This window comes from Mus musculus, chromosome 19 (genome assembly GCF_000001635.26).
Source record: "Mus musculus strain C57BL/6J chromosome 19, GRCm38.p6 C57BL/6J".
In the NCBI taxonomy this organism is placed as follows: Eukaryota; Metazoa; Chordata; class Mammalia; order Rodentia; family Muridae; genus Mus; species Mus musculus.
The window spans coordinates 53,352,347-53,373,293 of NC_000085.6; the positions used below are offsets into that span (position 1 = coordinate 53,352,347).

The 20,947-nt window shown below is 44.1% G+C and overlaps 1 protein-coding gene across 12 annotated transcripts in view; it reads left to right on the plus strand.

Annotated features, from left to right (window-relative positions):
• Mxi1 (MAX interactor 1, dimerization protein) overlaps positions 1–20,947 on the plus strand; it is a 63,166-nt gene extending 42,219 nt beyond the window's left edge. For all 12 annotated transcript variants that reach the window (XM_006526735.4, NM_001008542.3, NM_001360348.1 and 9 more), the window contains 3 exons: positions 17,196–17,310; positions 17,844–18,015; positions 19,227–20,947. In XM_006526735.4, coding sequence (XP_006526798.1) covers positions 17,196–17,310; positions 17,844–18,015; positions 19,227–19,390 — 451 coding nt within the window. In that variant the 3' untranslated portion in view covers positions 19,391–20,947. The remainder of the gene's footprint in view (positions 1–17,195; positions 17,311–17,843; positions 18,016–19,226) is intronic.

Here is a 20,947-nt window from a genome sequence, read left to right on the forward strand (position 1 = left end):
TTTAACGAATTATCAAAATGTAAACAAATTCCATGAGAACAGTTTATAAGCGGTAACATTTTAAGGGCTATTACCTGGCGGAGACTGGGTCAGCTTTTCTGGATGTTAGTGTTCTGTTTGTATGTAATGCACAGATAAGATTGGTCATAGGTAAGAGGAGCCAATGTCTGTGATAAAGAGTACACTCTGTGAGGTCCTGCTCATTTTTTATTGTATTGTTTGTGAATGTGGGTTTGTTTGTTTTTTTTTTTTTATATGAAGAAAACCTGCATTAGAGTTAAAATCCCAGAAATAATTTTTAACTTTTGTCTTAAATGTTTGTTTTTCATTTTGATCGTTTTAAGGGAGGCTCTCACCACGTACCCCTAGCAGGCCTGGGACCCCCAGAGAGTTACTTGTCTCTGCGTCTTCCTTCCTGCTGAGATGAAAGGCACCTTAGAATTTTTTGGATGTTGCTTTTATCACAAACGCTGTTATGATAATAAGTTGGGTAGGTTTTTTTTTGTTTGTTTTTTTGTTTTTTGTTTTTTTTTTTTTTTTTTTCTGGACTCTTCCAATGTCCCTGTGGACACTGAGATAAACTTGACTTTTCTCTTGGCACTGACCCTCTTTCTACATGCTTCTAAATGAGGATTTTATTTCTGGAGGCCGTGGATACGGCCATCCCGACAAAGCGGTTGTTTTAGTCTGCCTTCCTCATCCGACTCTTTAGCACTCCTTGGTGGGAGAAGCGTCTCTTACCTGTTTTTAGCTGCGGGTTCTGTGTGCTTGTTACGCACAGCAAACACTCTGGGGAGGGGGCAGGGGAAGAACAGTTGTTTTATGAGGAGGGAAAACAAAAGCTGGCTAGGCAGAACTTCCAGTCCTGCGCCATCTAATAGAACCCAAAGCACAGTTAGAGTGGCTTTCTCTAGCCTTTGTCATGTCCGCCGCGCAGAGCAAGATTCGGTCTGTGTGTGTACGTGTGTGAGCAAAGACACGTGTCAGAAAAGGAGGCTTGTCATGTTGGCAGTCCTGTGAATAAGGGACTGAGAAGGAGGGGACGGTACCATGTTGCCTTTGTGTTTGTTCAGAGTCCTATCAGCAAGGGAGCTTAGTTGCGAACCTAGAGTCCTTCTCTCTTGACTATGTGCCCCACCAAGCTGGTTAATGACAGAGCTAAGGTAGAAGCCTAGATCCCCTAACCCCCAGCTAGAGTACCCAGGTACATATAAAATACATATTTTTCACAGAGCCTTTCTGATGATACCCAGCGGCCTCTAAACTCTGGAAAGTGCCCTCTGTGTCAGCTGTATGCCTTGTAGTGTGCGCTACTTTGTCTCTTTAGAGAGCGTATGTGCTGCTAGACTGTACACAGCGCACAAGAGCACAGGCTGATGTATCTGGCCCACAGAACCCTGCTGTCAGTTTTCAGGTGCCTGGACTAACAGGTACCCAGGGAATGAATAACTTTCTGTGGCAGGTTATATCTTCTGTTAGATGACGAGGGGGAAAAGCTAAATGCTAAGTCCAATTTAGCTGTGCCTCCTCCTTGCTCCTCCTCCTCGTGAATCCTGCCGCTTGAAGATTGAAAATATTTTAGGAAGACACAAAGCGAGACATTTGCAACCCTGAAAACATCTTCCCCTTCCAAGGAAAATAGTTTTGTTCTCTACCCCTGATTCAGAGAGAACAGCTTGTCCCCATAGGATATTCTAGGCAATATGACCCACTTAGGGAGACTAAGGTTGACTGTGTTTCATAATGGGACTTCCACTAAAGCGGGTGCATCACGGGACAGTGCCTCTCGAGTGGGGCGGTTTTACAGATGCTATGCAGCATTGCTTTCAAGTTTCAATTGGTAGAGCTAACCAAGTACTCAGTTATAATTTTACTTCTACTATAAATACCATAAAAACCAAGAACCCTCTTTTTTTGTTATGAAAAAAAAAAACCCACACATACACACATACTCACATTAAATATTCTTTTGAGCCAAGTTCTTTTATGTCTCATAGGCTGTGCTTAAAGTTATTCTTTAGCCTAACAGCAATTAAGAGTTTGGCTGGCGAGAGCGCTTGGTGGTTAAGATTCTTCCAGAGGGCCTGAGTTCTGCTCTCAGCACAAACAGCAGGTGACGCAGAACTGCCTGTCACTCCAGCTTTAGAGGAATCGCTTGCTTCTGGTCTCTCTGGGCACCAGCACTCACGTGCACATATTATCACCCAAATACACATACTTAAAGATTTTCTTTTAAACAATACATTGGCATTTACCTATCATTAAAATTTTTTTTAAGTTGACCTTTATATATATAATTTATTTAATATTTTTTGTGTATTGGTGTGAGGGTGTCAGATCCCCCAGAACTGGAGCTACAAACAATTGTGAGCTGCCACGTGGGAACTGGAGACTAAGACTGACTCATGAGGCGGAGTAGCCAGTGCTCTTAACCACTAAGCCATCTCTCCAGCCCCTGAACTGGCTGAATTTTACATTTTTAATTGGATGCTGGAGAGGTAGGTGGCTCTGCAGGCTCCAAGCCTGACAGCCTGAGTTTCAGTCCCCAGGAGCCACATGGGGGTGGGGGTTGGAGGGGAGAGAGAAAGAGAGAGAGAGAAAGAGAGAGAGAGAGAGAGAGAGAGAGAGAGAGAGAGAGAGAGAGAGAGAGAGAAAATAGAAATTAAAAAAAAAAAGAAAGAACAAACTGCTTCCCCAACATGACCTCCACATACATGCTAAGGCACATCCTTGCCATAATAAAATAACGAGATTCCTTTTGTTTAAACGTCGTCAGGGAGGTGGGTAGCAGGATGGCTCAGCAGCTAAAAGCACTTGCTGGATCTAAACTCGGGTCTTCCTGGTGCACAGCAAGAGCTGCCCACCCAGGCCATCTGTGCGCGTGTACACACGGGCCAGTGAGCTTCAGGTACCCACTTGTCTGTGTCTGCCCACCTCTTCCTGCGAGGCTGGAGTGGCAGGCATCTGCCACCGTGCCCAGCTCTTACTTGGGCTCTGGGATCTGAATTCAGTGCCTTGTGTTTGAGCAGTAGGCATTTAAGACATCTCGGGGGGTGGGGCCCCCCTGATGTTTACAGCGATGTCGTTGCGCGAGTGTGTGTGTGCATGCATGTCGCGGTGGACATATGGAGAACAACTTTCAGGAGTTGGTTTTCTCCTTCCCCCATGGATTCTGGAGATAAAATTAAAGGCATCCAAGGAATACAGTAGAAAAAGATAGAGGAGGACGCCTGATACCCTCCCTGGCCTTCATGTGTGCAAAGGCTCGTGTGTGCACACGCGCACGCACACAAGCACGCACATCAGCACACATGCCAGCAGCAGTATTTGGAATAAGTATTGGAATGAAACAGAAGTGTTTTGTAAGCATTGGCCACTCATCACTTCAGTTATAAAATACTGTTTTTCAGAGGATGGCCCTTCCTTTATTGGAGAAACTTTTAGAAACGATAGAAAGAACTGTATTCTCCCTCTGTCTAGGATTTTTTGGTGTGGATAGGGAAATCTAGACTGTAAACGTGCCTGAACTTCGCTTTGCAGAGGTGCAGTCTGTTCCTCAGAGGTTTCCCAATGCTCTTGATAGAGCACAGAGAGGTTGGATGTACTACGGTCCGCGGTAGGGAGCAATAAAACAGCTGCTTTACTATGCCCAGTAAGATACAACCTGGTCTCTGCGCCCCACTTCTGCCTTCACAGTTAGAGGTAACATAAGTGGGAAATAGTAACAAACAAACAAACAGCACAAACAAAGGTTTAACATTTTTCTCCAACTTCTTGGGTTTCTTTTGAAGTCCCTTTGAACACAATCTAGGATGTCTGCAATAGACAGGTATCTGTGTTAGTGTTTCCTGTATACCAGTAACTCACGATCATGTTCTCTGTTCGGAAGTCTTTGGTAGAGACTGTTTATTTGAAGTGGCTTAGTCCCTGGCACTGATGGGCTGCTCAAGGCAGTTACAAACCGACCCCAGCAAGCGCTTACCAAGCACTGGTCTCTGCTAGTCTCTAGAGAGAGACCAGAAGCCCTGGGTCCCACTCTGGATTATAACCTAACTAGGTAGAAAACAAAGATATTATTACAAAGCCCCTCTAAAGAGTATAATTACACGCTGGGCTGTGTGTGTAGCAGACGGGAGTTACGGTAAATTGATCGTGGGGGGCTCTTGTGGATAAAAGCTGGTGTACACAGCATAGTCGTACATGTTTATTTCTGTGATCTGCGTGGTACTCCAGGGGTGGAGGTTTCAGTTTGTTTGTTTGAATTCAAGTGTAGTGTGCCACTTGCTCTGAGGTGAAGTCAAACCACCCCGCATGGATAAGATAGGTAGGTGCCTGAGTATTGTCAGAGAATGTGATGCAACTTGGTTTTCTTCCTTTCTCTTACAGTTGTTTCCCAGCTGTATCTGTAACAACTAAAATGCAGTCTTTGTTTTTCACACAGGGCCTAACTATGTAGCCAACGGCGGCCTTGAACTCGTCATTCTCGTGCCTCAGTTTCCCAGGTTCTGGGATTATAATTTATTAATTTTCACTTTTATGTGCGTTGGTGTTTTGGCTGCACATATGTGTGTGAGGCTGTCAGATCCCCTGGAACTGGAGCCACAGACAGTTGTGAGCTGCCACGTGGGTGCTGGGAACTGAACACAGTCCTCTGGAAGGACAGCCAGTGCACTTGAACTGAGTCATCTCTCCAGCCTCCTGAGTTCTGGAATTAAAGATGCTACCATCACACCATGTTTGAATAGTCTAATTTTTTAAACTGAAAATAATTTAATGTCATATAGTGTATTCTGGTTATGGTTTTCCCTCCCTCATCTTGTCCCAGGTCCTCCCCACTTTCCCAATCCCATGCCTTCCCCCCCTTTCTTAAGAAAACAGGCAAACAGATAAAAACAGGGGGAAAGAAACAGCACAGGAATGTATCGACAGACACACACACTCACATACACCCTCACACAGACAAACACACTCTCACACACACTCAGGCAAATACACACACACACTCACACACACAAACACACTCACACACACAAACACAGACTCACATACACATTCACACAGACAAACACACTCACACAGACTCAGACAAACACTCACATACACACTCACACATATCCACGCACCATATAGAATGTTTTACTTTCCAATATATTGATCCTGAAGTGATTAGAACAAGTCTGGCTCATTTAAAAGATACTAAAACTACAAGAGAAAGATTCAGATTTCCTAATCTGGAAATGCAAAGGCTAAATCAAAATATGTGTGTAATTTGTAAATTGTCAAAGAACATTGTTTGCTTGTTTGTTTGTTTGTTTTCACCGAAACCTTGACTAGAATTCAGGAAACTTTAAAGCCTAAAGGAGAAGTTTTCGTTTTTGTTTAAAGGGCAGTCCTACCTAAATCAGGGTATGTTAACTATAAAGGGTCTTACTGCCACAAGTAAAAACAGTTTCAAATCCAATTTTAAAAAAGATTTATTCATTTTATGTATATGAGTACACTGTAGCTGTCTTCACACACACCAGAAGAGGGCATCAGATCCCATTACCATGTGGTTGCTGGGATTTGAACTCAGGACCTCTGGAAGAGCAGTAAGTGCTCTTAACTGCTGAACCATCTCTCCAGCCCTTAAATCCATTTTTAAACAGTGTTTGGGGGCTTTATAAGAAGATAGGAGATATGTGTAATGTTTGGGTCGTGGCCAGCTCAGAAGCACTCCGAGATGTCCCATGCGTTGGTGCCATCAACAAGCACCAAGGTCTTGGACGTTTGGACCGTTGCTGGGACAAGGATCATTGCTAGGACGAGGATCATAATGTCCATGTGTCTTTACACTTTTGGTTCATTTTAGTCTAGCACAGTTCACAATTATCCCTTTATAGAATGGCTTGTATTTTGCAAAGCTGTATTAAAAAAAATTAGTCTCTTCCAATTAAGTTTTTTTCTTCAATTAGAAATTCCACCTTTGCGGGTCAGACATAGCCAGGTTAGGTTGGGCTGAGTGAACTGCAAAGCAAAGGCTCTCCTCTTAGAGCAGCTGGAAGCTAAGGCTCTCTGGAAAGCACTGAAATATATTGTTCTATGTCACTGAGTCACCTGCGGAGGGAACATGGCTTTCTTGACTTACAAGGTTAAATTCTGGGGTTTTAAAAGAAAAACCAGATAAATAAATATTGAGTATTACCTTTCACCATTTCAAAGGATCCTGCATATATCTTTGAAGATAAGAGATGTTGGTGACCCCCAATGCTCTTTGGGGATTTCTGATCCTACAGTCTTAGAAAGGAAATATAAACAGATTCGGCAAACACAATCTCTAAACCCTACTGGCTGCTTCAGTTGGAACAACAGTTTATATTTCTTGTTGTTTTGGTGTATGTAGCCCAGAGGGTCATATCACCTCCCATGATGAATGGTGAGGATCTTGACTGGCTGCCTCTAACAAACAGAGCAACTGTCCTTCAACTTGGCTTTTCCTTTTCTCAAACCCATAGAATTACATCCATTTTTCTATATTGTTCTTCAGAGCTCTTGATGTAATCAAAGTGTACGATCATTAGTTGTCGATGAAAAAGAAAGTCTTCCTCATAAAGCAAACTGTATGGAAAATTAACAGCGTTGACCTGAGAATGGAGTGCAGGCGGGGTTGTCAGTTCTTCATTTCACATTCCCTGAGGAATCCAACTAAGATTCAGACAGATGTACACACACACACACACACACACACACACACACACACACACACACACGGGCGGGGGGGATATGAATGTGTATGTTACAATGGTGTGCTTTGACTCAAATCCTTAGGTCATTGAACACCTTCCTCCTTTCTGAAAAAGTTCTTTACTGTTTTGTTTTTACACAAACGGTTTCTCTGCTTTGTTGACTGTCCTTTAACTCACTCTGTAGACCAGGCTGGCCTCGAACTCAGAGATCCCCCTGCCACTGCCTCCTGAGTGCTGGGATCAAAGGCGTTCACTGCCAGGCTGGGCTTAACCAAGCAGTGCTCCCTCCAGACTGTTGCCAGGTGCTCTGCAATGCTAGGCTGACCTCAGAAGAAATTCAGAAAGAACTTTTCATTTGGGCTCTTTGTGGTTAGGAACACAGGACAATGAAAGATAAAACTGACAGAGTTAAGTAATTAGAAGTGAGGCAATATATCAGAGCATCAGTTCTGTGTCGGTACCAAGGCTGCGTGTGGCATAGCCTACATTCTGTGTCTTCTACTTTCCCAGAGGTTCTAAATGGAAGGTTAACGTTCTAAGTGTGTGAAGCAAACACATTGGCCAACATTTGTTCTGTGTTGTCCTTTTCCTGCCCCAAATTTCATCACCCCTCCCCCTCCCCCCAACAAAATCACATTTTGATTTGGGGAAAATGACAATAAAATGGATCTTTACAAATGATCCCTAGCTAGCGTGACTGAGCTGGCCGGTGTCCAGCAGTGTCAGAGCGTTTGCCATCTGCTGAGGAGCAGGCTCGGCTCCCGCTGTCTGTCGGTCTGCGCTCCCCCTCTCCGCTCGCTCTTTCTCAGTGCAGACCCAACATTGACATTTTCAGAATGCACGAGTTCCCTGGCTTGTGTGTGTTCACACGGGCCAACTCCTGCATTTATACGCGCCTCAAAATGAGTGGTTACGGCCAGCACACCTAAGAAGTGGGGCCGTTTTTAAGTATACGGGTTTCTGTTTTCATTTCTAGCTTCTAAACAGTCAAATTATAAAGCAGTCCTCAAGGCTGTTTGTGCTGTGTAGGTTTACCACTTTATTGAGATCAGTTAGAGCTTCATTTCTCTGTCATCCTAATAGTAATTTGAAACAATAAAACACTTCCACCTGGCTCTAGATTGGAGCAGTGGCGGAGAGGTAAGACATAAGCTTGTGTGGAAGAGATTTCACTCTTGCACGCGTGTCCTGTCTGAAAAGAAGACAGAGCCTCATGGCGGCTCATCTCTGTGTCTCCCATCTGACTTGCCAGCACGTAGGAAGTCTGTTTTGGTTTCAAAATGTACTTTACCCCATGGTTGCTGGCAGGGCACAATGCTATTGACATCACTGTGTTTCAAATAGAAAATTAACAAGTAGCTACTGTTGTGACTGCAGATTGCTTTCCCAGCCCTTGTGAGAGAATGCTTTTTCCTTTGGACAGTAATACTTCTCAGCCCCTTGGTACCATTAAATCAGCCAATGCGGGCTGCCAGGAAAGGGATGAACACCGACAAAAAAGGCCGAAGAATGGAAAACTGTTAATAAGGCAGAAATCTTTAATCTGTTTCCAAACTGATGTGAAAGATAATTAAAAAAAAAATTGTCTCCCACCCACAGCTAAGTTTTGACAGTAGTCCAGGTCCAGAGCCGATCTCTCCCGAGAGGAGTCTCCTTTCCCTCCACCCAGATCCCTGGAGAGTTGCCAAAAGAAAATAAGCTATTTTGTATTTAGAACAAATTGCCACTGTTTTCTGCAGAGATGTAGCCCTATTTCCCAGACCTTGAAACCTGGAATACAGAAAGTTCTTGTGTGACTGAAGAAATATGCTGAATGAATGATGAAGCTCGGGTTTGTTTTTATTTAAAGAAAAGAAAGGGGGGGGGACCCAACAGCAACCCCAAATCCTTATAAACAGATAAGAGGGGATGCGTGCACAGAAACCAGATTTAGCTCAAAATGCACGTGAGTGAGCAGTCTGTGAGAAGTCGCTCTGGAGGCTCCTGGTTGGAGATCCAGTGAAGAGCATTGGCTTCTAGAACAAGATCTTTTTATTTTTCTTTTTTCTTTTTTTATTGGGTATTTATTTCATTTACATTTCCAATGCTATCCCAAAAGTCCCCCACGCGCTCCCCCACCCACTCCCACTTCTTGGCCCTGTTGTTCCCCCGTACTGAGGCATATAAAGTTAGAACAAGATCTTAATGAATTTTCCCCCCCAAATGAGTCAGGCTGTCTAAAGTGTAAAGCCTCGAGCCCGGCATGGTGGTTCAAGTCTGTAAACCAAGCTGCGGGGTGGTGGGGAAGGGAAGAGGGTGAGTTTCAGGCCAGCCTTGGCTGCGTGAGAGTCCCAGTTTAAACAAACAAAAGTTATTTTACTTTAGAGATGAATACAGAACGTTAAAAAAAGTAATGGTTTGCGGGTTCTCCCTGCTACCCTTGTGAACCCCACGTAAAGATAAGAATATCTGAGTGTGATGATGCACGCCCACAGGCAGGTGGATCTCAGAGTTCGAGACCAGCCTGGTCTGCAGAGTGAGTTCCAAGACAGGAGGCTATGTAGAGAGTCCCTGTGTCAAACAAAACAAAACAAAACAAAAATAAAATGATAAAAGGCAAGATTAAAGCTATGGGGCGGGGGTGGGGGGTTGTTTTTTTTTCCCCTCCTCTGCATCACTAAATACGATTTTTTTAGGCTTCCCTCTTATGCCTGGGTTTCTAAGCTGTTTGTTTTTCTATTTTCCCCTTCATGGTTGCCTTCTTGCCATTATAATTGTTACTACGGCTTGGACTTAAAATTCTTTAAAATGTGTTGTTTTCATCTTCCCTGTGTGAGTGTTTTGCTTGCACGTGTGTCTGTGCACCGCCTGCAGGCCTGGAGCCCGTGGAGCGGGTGCTCATAATAGTTACCCCACAAGCCATCTCTCCAGCCCTTGAACTTAAAATTTTAAAGTTAAAAATTAATTCTCTGCTTTCTAGAAGCTAAAAAGTCACAAACTTGAAATTGACCAAAAATGGTCTTTAACAAACTTTTTAATTTCTAAATTTCATTTGACAGTGTTGTGCTAGTCCATTATCATCATAAATACTTTGTTCGTGGGTGCAGCTTTTAAAGTGTGTGTATAAGGGGAAGGGGGAGAGGGGGGCTATATGAATGAATATGAATATATAAATGTGGGAGCCTGTGGTAATCAGAAGGGAGCATGGGTTCCCCTTGGAGCTGAGGATAATATTTGTGAACTACCCAGTGTAGGTGCTGGGATCTGAACCCGTGGTCCTCCCATAGAGCAGTAAGCCCTCCTGACTGCTGAACATATCCCCATCCTGTCAGGAGAGCCATTCTTCTTTTCTTTTCTTTTATTTCTTTTCTTTTCTTTTCTTTTATTTCTTTTCTTTTCTTTTCTTTTCTTTTCTTTTCTTTCTTTCTGTTTTTTATTTTTTATTTTATTTTTTTTTTGTTTCTGTTACGCAGGGTTTCTCTGCGTAACCGTCTTGGCTGTCCTGGAACTCACTCTGTAGACCTGACTGTCCTCCAACTCACAGAGTGAGTTGTGTGTCCTGCCTCTGTGTCCTGAGTACTGGGACTATAAAAGGCGTGCACCACAGTGCCTGGCTGGGCGAGACAGCAATCTAATCAGGAGTTCAGTTGAAGACTGTCAGTTTCTCATAGTTTTTTTCTGGTAGATCACACCATTACATACACTGGTGTTTATAATCGCAGCAGATTCAGAGTAACACCACGTTCAGGGTTCTGACACTCAGAAACCGGCCTCACAAATGTGATCCTAACATATGATAAGACTGTTGAGAGACACCAGCATTGATTATCAGATCAGCGTTGGCAAGCCAGAGAGTTCCAGATAGATGCGTATACAAACCATTCTATTTCTTGTCCTTTCGGTGTGCTCATTCTGTTGAATACTGGAAAAAAAATGTAAATAATAAAGTATAATCTTAACCTCAACTAGTTATAATGTGATTGGGGCTGGGAAGGTGGCTTCATGGTTAAGAGAACTGCTGACCCTGCAGAGGACTGGGTTCCATTTCCTGCATTCTTGTGATCTATGGCAGGATGCTCTATGACTCCAGACCCAGGAAATGCAGTGCCACCTCCTGGCCTCTATGGGCATTGCACTCACATGGTGGTACACCTACATACATGCAGGCAGCATGCGCACAGGGTACATCCTTTAAAAAAATACAATGTAATTACTATAGCCATAGTACTCATTACCTGAAGGCATGTGTAAAGGAAGGTCACATGAAGGACACGTTAGTTGGACAGGACTGAAAATGATAACAGTTGGCTAGGTGTGCTGGCACACTCCTGAAATCCCAGTATTTGGGAAAGGACGGAGTGAGAGGGGCCAGGCTGGTTTTACATAGCAAGATTTCAAAGACAAAATTGAATTAATTTGTCAGCATTGGGATGCTGGAGATAAGGGCGTTCTGTAGAATGGGCACACACACATTCATGCTCACAGTCTCAGACACACTCTCACACACCATCAGTCACACACACACACACACACACACACACACACCCTGTCTCTTCCTCCTATCCTCTTGACCCTACTCCCCTGTCTTGTCAGCATTCCCGTCTGTTTCGAGTCTTGGGGATCCGTAATCTCAGCCTTGAGCCAAAAACGGCTTTCTTAAGTCCAAAACTCCAGCCCAGCAGCTCAGGCTGCTAGCAGATTTCTGGAGGTCTTGAAGTATTTGAAATAATGTGATGTTTGATGGCTTATCTTATTTTTCACTTATTAAAACTATTCTAATTGTATGTATCTGTGTGATCTCTGTGCACATGGATGCAGATATCCTGGAGTTCAGAGGACAGAGCTCGTGTTCCAGGTGGGGTGAACAACACAACCTGGCGGTGCTAGAAACTGAACTCCGGTCCTCTGCAGGAGCCTCTGCACTCTTACCCCAAGCTATCTCCCCAGGCCCACTTCTTTTGCTTTAGAAGTGTATTTTGTATTATGTCTGTTTATTTGTACATAAAATAATGTTTTTACAGTTTATTTATTTATTTATTATGAATACATTGCTGCTGTTTGAAACAAACCAGAAGAGGGCATCAGATCCCATTACAGATGGTTGTGAGCCACAATGTGGTTGCTGGGAATTGAACTCAGGACCTCTGGAAGAGCAGTCGGTGCTCTTAACCGCTGAGCCACCTCTCCAGCCCCTTTACAGATTTTTTTGTTGAAGAAAAAATACGAGTTTCGAAAGTCACCATATTTAACCTTAGGTCTTCAGATACCCGCTTGCCCCGTGACAAGTTCCTTAGGGTGCACATATCCTCCCCTCCGAGTGTTAGATTTGGAGTGGCCTTTACAGATGTCACAGTGGGCTTATTGCTGCCTTAGTGCAATGGGGTGAGAACAGAAGGTTCATAAATTTGAGGCTAGCCTGCTCCATTGCGAGTTCCGGCATATAGAGATGAGCCCTTTCATGTCAACGTTGACAATATGTCAGGTGTGTGTGCGCGTGTGTTTACAACTTCATTATGACACTTGTTGATATTTTTATGTGATTATTTTACAATACCAGCTGAGAAGAATATGAAGTAAAAGCAGTTTCTTTTTGACAAATACGAAGAGGGTCCCAGCTCTTCTGTGTTTATGTCTGTTGTCATTGAGCCCCATGACTACCATAGTCAAGTCTCACAGTAGGAAAATTCCACTTGCCAGGTTACAGCCGTGAGCTGTAGTGGAAGCAGTTACCAGTTACTGGCTTATAGGAGCAGCTTGTCTGGCTTCCTTGTTTGATAAACAGAATAAGGTGAACAGAATATGATCATATATGTTTTCATAAATAAAATTCATGAGCAGAAAGCAGTGTGCTTGATTTATCTGGATCCATTTTTAATGGCATTTTTTAAAGTAAGCAGACAGATTTTTTTTTGTCTATCTTTAGAGATTCTCCATACATTATGTTGCAGAGAAACGTCAGTGTATAGAATATGTAGGATAGCAGCTAACTGCTGTCATGTGCGGAGTTAGGGAGGGAGGGAGGGCTGGCAGCTGGCCAGCATAGCTTGAAGAATGTGGCTCGTGGGAGAACTCCCAGCCTGTTGCGTAACACTCAACAGAGGAGAGTACAAGCTTGTCCCTATCACTTCGCTTATTTTCCATTCTGATTTAGTTACTTGGCAAAGTCTTGGCGTCCCGGAGTGGAAGAATGAAGGACCAGAACTGAGAGGGCATCGGCCAGTTCTGTTTGTGGGGCCAGGCAGGGCTAGACTTCTCATTGTTGGGCAGGGGAATTGGTTTCCAGAGAGGACTCCAGAATCGAAAAACACTTCTTGTGTAAAGTTTGGTTTTGTTTTTATGCTTTTCTTTTTCTGAAAGGGAATTCTTCCCACAACTGTATGTGCTCTTAGTTGATGCAGCTACCCTCTGCAGTAACCTTATTTTGTAGAAAGTCTCTTCCTTCCGTGTTTTGTGATATCTGTTTATCCCTGGAGTTCAGAAGGTTCATTCAGGGAAAAATGATTCCACCCAACCAAAATAAAGGCAGGCGGGTACCACCTCTTCTTTCCCGGCAAGGGGCTTGCCCATTTTGAAGATGTGGGCAATTTTGATAGGACCTTTCTAATAAGAGCTGTTGGCTAAGAATTGCTATTTGAAAAATCTCACTTTAAAACCTACTTCAAAGGGTTTTTGAAAATAGGAGCATGTTTGTGTCTCTCCATTCCTGAGCCCTCCATCTTAGTAGGCAGACTGGGTTTTCTTAACGCCAGCCTCTTGATGCTGGATTTTATCCTAAGCTTGTTGTACTGTTTTCATGCTAACTTAGAAGAGACGTCAACATTATAGTTTGGAGCTAACCATGCATTAAATAAAAGTTAAGTAAATGCTAACTGGGAAATTAACATTTAAAAAAATTCTCTATCAGGTCTAATTCTGTGATTTTTAAAACCTGACGTGCAGGCCTGCTATACCTGCTGCAAAACCTGACTTGATTTTTTTCCCCTCAGTGAGTGGATTTCGGATTTCAGATCAAACTAGACCTTTTGTGTCTCTTGTGGCCCATGGTTGGGCAACCCCCAACAGGAGGATTTTGAGCCACCAGTCACTAGAATGGAGGCAAGAAAAGCCCAGATGATATCAGAAGGCAGCCAGTCCCGGTCACCATAGTTAAGCTTACAGTGTGGTCCCCAGCAGACGTGGGGTTAAGGGTGCAGAGGAGATGCTGCAGCAGAGGAAATGCAGCGTCCACTCAGCTCTTCTAGGGATTTTCTGTGGAGAGAAAACTAAAGGAGGTGACTCACAGTACGTGTGCAGTCAGGGTGCACCCACCGCTCTTAGAAGAGAGTGAGTGGCACGAGCTGGGACCACACAGCCCGAGCTTGGTCAGCTGGCAGCTGCCACTAGCTCTTTGCTGTGTGTGTTTCACCTTGAAGTACAAAAACTGTAGGAAATGACATTTAGCTTCCACAGGGACACCTTAGTGAGGAGCACAATTCACTGGTCATCCTTCATACAGTGACTTCCTTCATACGATTCACCAGGTGTCCCTGGCCTGTGGCCATCCGGGTATGTTCTCTCAGTCTATACCGTACCCTGGAGTGTCTTTATAGCCACTCGCCTGAAGAAATGTTTATAGTGGCTGAGAAAAAAAAAAAAAGAAAAAAAAAAAACTTTCCTAGTGGAACTTTGCCTTCCCCATCCATTTGGGGCATTGAACTTTTGGCTTGGTTCATTAATACATTTAAGTAATTTATTAAGACCCCGAAACTGAACATGGCATGGTGCTCCCTTATAGCATGGCGTCTCAGCTGTTTTCTCCTGTGTGAAGGCATTGTTAATCTTGCGGGTTTCGTGTGGGCTTTTGTTGTTTAGTTGTTCTCAGCCCTGGGGATTGAGCCAGGCCGTGTGCATGGTTGGCGGTCTTTATTTCCCTTGTCTCCAGCATGTAATCTCAGCCCACGCTTAGATCCTTTTGTTCCTCTTTTATTACCTGGAAAATCCTTGCTTCTTCATAGACAGATTCTAGATCCTTGAATTTCCAAAACCAAGTTTCAGTTGCTTTTAAAGGTCTACCGCCTCCTCTGGCTGACTGTTCCTGCACCCGGATTGCTTGCTTGGTATGCGAGTGACTCCTCCAGTGTCGCCAAGTGAGACACTCTGGAGTAGGGACTCTAAACCCTTCAAAATTTTGAATTTCTTTTTTAAATCTATTATTTATTTTTTGCTTTCCCCAACCAAAGAAATGCCTGAAGAAATAGTTTGAGTACACAAAAGAAGCATGGTAAATACACAACTGAATAATTTTAAAAAGAGGAGAGACGTTAATCTTACCGTTTCCTATTTCCCCCTTTAAATTTTGATGTGCTGGGACTAACACAGGACCTTGCCAGTTAAGCGCTTACTACTGAGTTACATCCTTGGGTTTGCTATTTCAGTGAAGGTTTTTTTAGCAAGACAAAACAGGTGTGACTTAGCCTTTTTAGTCAGTAGAAAACTAGTTTTAAAACCTAAAATGTTGCCAGGTGTGGTGGCGCATGCCTTTAATCCCAGCACTCGGGAGGCAGAGGCGAGTGGATTTCTAAGTTCAAGGCCAGCCTGGTCTACAAAGTGAGTTCCCGGACAGCCAGGGCTACACAGAGAAACTCTGTCTCGAAAAAAAGGAAAAAAAAAACCTAAAATGTTAAAAGATAATTTGCTGCACGGACAAACTTTTGGAATTGAGCAGTTTGAACAAAATCGGCAGAAGTGTTCCTCTGACATACTTCCTTCATTTTTCTGGTTGCTTTCTTTTGTAGAAGGCTGAATTCAGAGCAGAGCCTCTAATTAATAAGAAAATGGCCAGCATGTGTGTCACCCTCGAGCCGTGTCTTATGGAGCGCAGTTAGGCAGAAACCACAGTGTAGAATCCTACTGTAGAATCCGAAGGCGCCTTCACATGGTGCGTGGTTTTAATGGTGATTCTGGTCTGCTTAGCAAGAGGAGCCTGCTCGTGTGCAGCTCCTCAGCGGAGAGATTTAGGTAGGTAGCAGAGCAGAGCAGCCTTTAACTTGTTAAATACAGAGAAATCGAAGCAGTCTTTTATCTGCATTAAGTTGCAGAGTCAAGTGCTAGACTTGAGATGGCAGATTCGGTAAAAGGACTAGAAATTCGCTTCTGATTGTTTGATGATTGTGGCTGGGCCTGCCTTTATTGGCCAAACCTCTGACCTCACTGCCCTCAATCACCCTTGCTTGTCAGTGACACAGGTGACCACTTACACCTTTCCCGCCCCTCTCTCAACTCCTGCACTGGAAATTGTCACTTGACATCACTGTTGTGTATTAAAACTCAAAGTCCCCTTTGAGAGGAAAGTGGGGGGCTTGCGTTATCCCTGATACAGCTGAGACTGTTGTAGAAGTTCAGTTACAGCCCCAAAGGAGTCCACGTGCTGCACGCAGCTGAACTGTCTTGTTTTAAGATTTATATATATGTATATGTATATGAGTACATTGTAGCTGTCTGCAGACACACCAGAAGAAGACATCAGATCCCATCACAGATGGCTGTGAGCCACCATGTGGTTGCTGGGAGTTGAACTCAGGACCTCTGGAAGAGCAGTCAGTGCTCTGAGCACTGAGCCATCTCTACAGCCCCCTGCTGAACTGTTAGCGCTTGGTAAAGAACAGACTCAAAGGTGGAGAGCAGCAGAGTTTGGCACCTCCCATTATGTACATGGTCATAGTTGGAGACCACAAGTGTACAAGGCTCTCCTGGAGCATTTCCAGGAGAAATTCCCTCTGACTTTCCCAGAGAATGGTCTGTCGGAGAATTCGGGACTTTAAGCAAGTAATTCTGTCACCTGTGTTCCTTGTGGGGAAAACAGGGTAGCTCATGAGGGCGGAAGGGAAAGGAATGAGCAGCAGCCCGCTCACAACACAGGTGTGAAACCCACCACCGCAGGCACAGTTTTGTCGTCCATGTTGCGCTGGACATGAAATTGACGTTTTATAAAGGACTGAAAAAATGTTTGAAGATCAGGAAGTGTTCACGTCCTTCTGCCTCTACATAAACAACATCCAGCCCTCTGGGATGGCTGCGGTTACTGAACAGTGTGGGTGCGTGCCTGTGCGTGTGTGTGTGTGTGTGTCTGTGTGTGTCTGTAAAATTAAAAGGTGGAAGGAGGTGGAAACCTTAGTGCGTTTTATAGCTCCTTGAGGTACCGTAGCTGAAACCGGTACTCCAGCCTGTGCTCTCAGGCATTGGGAAACCAAGCTCGATTGCTTTAGTAACAGCACAGCACGGAGCTTATGGAGCGGCCTAGACAATTCGCTGTCTGACAGAGTTCATGGGGGCTGATAATCTAAAGTGACTTCTGTCTGCAGGGCAGAGTGGTGGGGCGGGAGGTCGGCGCCACTACCGTGCAGGTACTTTAAAAAGTTGGGAGTGAAATATGGCTGTTGGCTAATAGCTCAAAGTTGCTGTGTGTGTCTAGTGGCTCTCCAGGCTGTGCTGATTGGCTGATATCTTTCTTAGACGAGCTCACCTGCGCCTGTGTTTAGAACGCTTGAAAGTTCTGATCCCGCTGGGCCCAGACTGCACCAGGCACACAACACTCGGTTTGCTCAACAAAGCCAAAGCACACATCAAGGTGAGAATCTTTCTTTCCATATTTGCACTGATTCCTGTGTGTGTCGTGTACAGCTCACTAGACCGTCCTCTTCTTCACTAACTGCCCTCCAGAGAAACGGCTGTAAAATCTCACCAGCGATCCAGTGGGGCAGCATGATGCGAATAAATGAAAAAAATTTACAGCGTGGCCATCTAGACCTGAGAATGCTGGGGAAGGTCTTTCCGATACCCTGAAGGAAGGCAGCTGCGCCCTCTGGCGGAGATGCTGTTATTTGGCTTTATCTCTCAGTAATTTTCCACTGAATACCACATTGCAGGAGGTTTCTCTTTGTGGAACTTACCTCACAGACTTTTATAGTTCACTTCATTTGTTCAAGTAACATAGCATCCATACAGGAAAAAGACCACTGTTTTTATGTTTAAAACGCAAGTGTTTCTCAGTATTTATATATGCAAGGGTACATACATACCCACATATGTGTATTTGTGGCAGGAATTAGTTTTACTGTACTAGACTGGACTACAGGTGTGAATAAAACATCTTCATTTTAGAAACTTGAAGAAGCGGAGAGGAAGAGCCAGCACCAGCTAGAGAACTTGGAACGAGAACAGAGGTTTTTAAAGCGGCGACTGGAACAGCTGCAGGGGCCTCAGGAGATGGAGCGGATACGAATGGACAGCATTGGATCAACCATCTCTTCAGATCGCTCGGATTCAGAGCGAGGTAGGCAGCTTCTCTTTCTAAGGAAGTCCTGAGTCTCCGAGACGGGTGGGGGCGGGGAGACTGTAGACACTGCATCGGCTCTCACTAACCAATGTAGTACTGTCGTCTAGCTTCTGTTGTTTTGGTGCTAGAGAGCAAACCCAGCGAGTAGCATGTGCTAGGTTAGGAAGAGTGAGCCCAGCCGCACTCCCAGCCCCCAGCTTGGGCTTTGTGCACCCTAACATTCTCTGGCAGTGCCTTTGTGAACCACAATTTTTTTTCATATATGTATATACATTCTTTCTATTTTGAAATAAATTTTAGACTTAGAAAAAGTTCTGTTTAAAATATGCCAAGTTCTTGGGGGCTGGAGAGAGGGCTCAGCAGTTTAGAGCACTGACCGCTCTTCCAGAGGTCCTGCCTGAGTTCAATTCCCAATTCCCAGCGACCACATGGTGGCTCAACAACCATCTGTAATGGGATCTAGTGTCTCTTCTGGTGTGTCTGCAGACAGCCACAGTGCACAGTATACTCATATACATAAGTAAACAGATCTCAAAGGAAAGAAGGAAGGAGGGAGGGAGGAGAGAGAGAGAAAGGAAGGAAGGAAGGAAGCAAGGAAGAAAGAAAGAGAGAAAGAAAATGCAGAATTCTTACCATGAGAGAGGGACATGGCTTGAAGCTATATTTCATGCAAGAAAATCAAAAGCAAACCCCTTAAACCTACTTTATGATTAGCTTATTTTAGTTACTATTCAGAATTTGTTGATGAATCCATAGAAATCCATAGATCCACCTATGATCTATGATAGAGAGTTGACACCACCAAAAAATTCGGATGCCTAAACATAAATTTTCTATCTTTAATTTTATTTCTCCATGACCCCAACCTCTTTAAAGCAACCCTGATTAATAAACAGAGCTGTGAATTAGTTTTTGGTTTAATGTAAAACAGATGTTGTTAAACCACTTGGGTTGGGATCTTTTAATATTAAGTACTAATTCCCAAACAGGCCAAGCGCTTTTAGTGGGAGGTCTAGACGGACTGGCGTCAAAAGGGTTTTAGTAAACTTGCTGCCTAAATTAAGACCACCACTGTATACCAGATTGCTCTTTGCAGGAGAGTCCCTGATAGAGCACGGATAACCTTGCTGGATAACCTCTCTAACTTCTGAAAGTGCACATGCAGATTATTAATGCCCCCCTTTGTTTTCTCTTTCTTCCTCCCGCAGAGGAGATTGAAGTGGATGTGGAAAGCACAGAGTTCTCCCATGGAGAAGCAGACAGTGTCAGTACCACCAGCATCAGTGACCTTGACGACCACAGCAGCCTGCAGAGTGTCGGGAGTGACGAGGGTTATTCCAGTGCCAGTGTCAAACTCTCCTTCGCGTCCTAGGACCCAGCATGGCCTAACAGTGCAGGGCGGAGCGCTCACTGGGCCGAGTCAACACCGGCTCTCAAATTGGGTTCATGATGCAGTCTCCTCTTTAAAACTAAAAACTATACTTGAACAAAACGGTCAGAAGACCTGTATTTAAGCAAATACTTAACGAAAAGTGGGGTAGAGCCTCCCTGGTAGAACAAATATTCCTATATTTGGAAAGAGTACAGTTTCTAACGGCAGCAGAAACCATGCGCGTGATTATCTTGAGTTGACCAGGTTGACTTGAGAGACAATGGAGACTTCACTCTCCTGTTGCAGTTTGCTCACTCTGTGGTGGTGAGCAGACATTTAAGGATAGGGTTATGAACCCTTCCCGAGCTTCTTGGCCCTAGAAACAAAATCACACTTAGAGTAAGGAAAAGGCAGGATAATCAGGCATTAATCTCAGATAGCTGAAGAGCTATTAAAACTCAGCCTCTGTTTATCATGAAGCCTGTGGATGATCAGTTCTTTTAAACAAAATGAATTTTTAAAAAGCTCATATCGTGCTCTACAAAAGGAGAGACTCCATGAAGCCTTTTGAAAGAGGCCCTGACGCAGCCCGGCTTTCTGTTGGATTCCATGCTAAGCCAGCTAACCTTACCTGCATTGTTAGCTCTAGAGCAGCCGACCACCCGCTCGCCACCCTTCGGCCACGTAGGGGCAGCCCATGCATGACGGCCTGAATCACAGGAGGAAAAGCTCTGTGTGCCTCGGTGTCTGCGCGGAGCTGAGGAGGTGCGCACGCAGTATAGCAGCCAAGGTCTGAGCCACCGCAGCATTTTTATTTGAGATTTTGATAACTGTTTGTATGTGTTGAAAACCAAAATGACATCTTTTTAAAGCTTGTCCATAAGTAAAAACATAGATGTCTTTTATAGTGGAATAAACCACGTGGGGAAATCATCTATTTTGATGCAGCATTTGATAATGATAAACACCTCACGCCTCACTCTTCACAGTGCGCAGGACAGACAGACGGACGAGGTCTGGGCTGGGTAGACGGAGGTCAATGCTGTTTTTGTTTTCTTTAGGACCACTCCCTTTTACCAGCTTTAACCATCTGATATCCATAGTAGACATACTATCCTAGTTAACATAGTTACGTTCAGCACTTGTCTCATTTAATGTAAAGATTTTCTACAGGCAGTCTCCTCCCCCACAATCCCACTGTGCGGGTGCTATTGTTGCTCTTACAAATCCCTTCAGAAATGTTATCTTCTAAGTGGAACTTCTAGCCTGCACTCTGATGTCATGTGTTCCCTCTGTCTTTCAAACTCTCAGGTTTCCCTCTGGGCCACTGCTTTTCCCTGGGAAGCCTTGCTGGAGACCTTACCCCAAGCTGTTTGGACTTTGTATTCTTTAAATAATTTAACTACCCTTAATTACTTAAAAAAAAAAGCTTTATGATTTTCATAACTTATTGCTGATTTTAATGGGTTGTTAATTTCAGTCCTGTAGTTTTATTTTATGTTTAGATAGGGCTGGGCAAGGAAAAAGAAAATAAAAACAACCATATTTAGCAGTGCA